General features: G+C 53.9%; 1 protein-coding gene across 1 annotated transcript; it reads left to right on the top strand.

Annotated features, from left to right (window-relative positions):
* The first annotated feature begins 394 nt into the window (after nucleotides 1–394).
* LOC119327716 (cytochrome P450 84A1-like) lies at nucleotides 395–1,345 on the top strand. The gene has a single exon (XM_037600847.1). The coding sequence runs from the start codon at nucleotides 395–397 to the stop codon at nucleotides 1,331–1,333; it is 939 nt and encodes a 312-aa protein (XP_037456744.1). The 3' UTR covers nucleotides 1,334–1,345.
* Nucleotides 1,346–1,875: the final 530 nt, after the last annotated feature.

Raw genomic sequence — 1,875 nt, 5'->3', positions numbered from 1 at the left:
GGCGGTGGTTCCGGCGGCGGCGGCAAGATCTCCGCCCCGTCGCCCTCACCCGCCTCGCGCCCAGTCATTTTCACCTCAGTCATTTTCACTTCTTCCACAAGTTTGGCGCTGCTGGTCGTCTTCTCCGCGGTGATCATGGGCGGCCACGGAGCGGCCGGCCGCGACATCAGGATTAGTCTCAATCAAGTGACATAAGATGGAAAAAAACAAAAGGAAAAAACTGAAAAAATATTGCGCCAATCTCCATACAAGATCGATTTCACGAATATAATATCAACTAAGACATATTGAGATTTAGCAACGCTGAATATATAAACCATGCATCCACACGGATAGCTGTGGAGGGTTCTTGCAGTATTATCGCTATCCAGCACGTGAGTCGTGGCTATCGTCAATGGCGGCCTCTGCAAAGATCGCCACGGAGTTTCTCAAGGATCCACTGATCTGGTTATTCCTCGCCTCGCTGGCTTTCGTCATTCTGCAGAGTCGGCGGCTGGGCAGCGCGCCATTTCCTCCGGGTCCGAAGCCGCTGCCAGTCATCGGCAACATGACGTTAGTGGACCCGCTGACCCACCGCGGCCTAGCGGCGCTAGCGAAGCAGTATGGCGGGCTGCTGCACCTTCGCCTCGGCAGGCTCCACGTCTTCGCGGTGTCGACGCCAGAGTACGCGCGCGAGGTGCTGCACGTGCAGGACGCCGCCTTCTCGAACCGCCCGGCCACCATCGCCGTCGTCTACCTCACCTACGGCCGCTCCGACATGGCGTTCGCGCACAACGGCGCCTACTGGCGCCAGATGCGCAAGCTCTGCGTCACCAAGATCTTCAGCCGACGCCGCGCCGAGACGTGGCTCGCCCTGCGAGACGGGTACGGGGCGCTCGCCCGCGCCGTCGGCAGGCGCAGCGGCGAGGCCGTCAACCTCGGCGAGCTCATCTTCAACCTCACCGTCAGTGTCATCTTCCGCGCCGCCTTCAGCACACGCGACGAGGATGGGCTGGATGAGTTCATCGCCATTCTCCAGGAGTTCTCCAGCCTCCTAGGATTGTTCCACATCGGTGACTTCTTCCCGTGGCTCGGCTGGGTGGGCCGGCGGGGCTTCAACCGCCGCCTCCGCACGGCGCGCGGCGCTCTCGACAAGTTTATCGACAGGATCATCGACGAGCACATGAGGAGGGGAAAGAACGCCGCCGACCCCGACGCTGACTTGGTAGACGGCCTGCTCGCGTTCCTCACCGAGGCAAACCCAATCAGCGGGAAGCACAGAGAGGACGCCCTCCGCTTCACCCGCGATAACGTCAAGGCCATGATTATGGTACGTAACTGGTACTGTATTTAGCATCTTACAGTCTTTACTCTTTACTGTATCCATGGCGGTGTGCTCCACACTAGCTGGCTCTACCGACGGACGGCTTGATCTGCAGAGTATGACCAAAATCCTAGTACGAGAGAAACCTCGTAGGTGTGTAGCACCTCTCTTTCTTTTGACGTGTTTATTAGTGTTTTTTTTGACTGATGGAATGTTTATTAACTACTCCCTCCGTAAACTAATATAAGAGCATTTAGATCATTACTTTAGTAATCTAAACGCTTTTATATTAGTTTACGGAGGGAGTACAGTTTTGCTAAAGCACATTTAGATGTGTCCTAAGTATTGCACATCTAAGTCCCATGTCCTTGATTTTACACGGAGATTTGTGCAAACATTTTCTTTCCTCTTTTTTCTTTTCCTTCCTAGTTTGATTGAGCCACTTAGATGTGCAATAACTAGGGCACATCTAGATGTGCTCTAGACAAACCCTCAATTTTGCTAAAGCACATCTAGATGTGCCATAAGTATTGCACATCTAAGTCCTATATCGTTGATTTTACATCGAGATT

Source organism: Triticum dicoccoides, chromosome 1A (genome assembly GCF_002162155.2).
Source record: "Triticum dicoccoides isolate Atlit2015 ecotype Zavitan chromosome 1A, WEW_v2.0, whole genome shotgun sequence".
NCBI classification, from domain to species: Eukaryota; Viridiplantae; Streptophyta; class Magnoliopsida; order Poales; family Poaceae; genus Triticum; species Triticum dicoccoides.
This window is presented reverse-complemented; position numbering and strand designations above follow the sequence as displayed.

Excerpts from the sequence above, each read along its gene's own strand:
- LOC119327716 (XM_037600847.1), top strand. The coding sequence starts at position 395 with ATGGCGGCCTCTGCAAAGATCGCCACGGAGTTTCTCAAGGATCCACTG.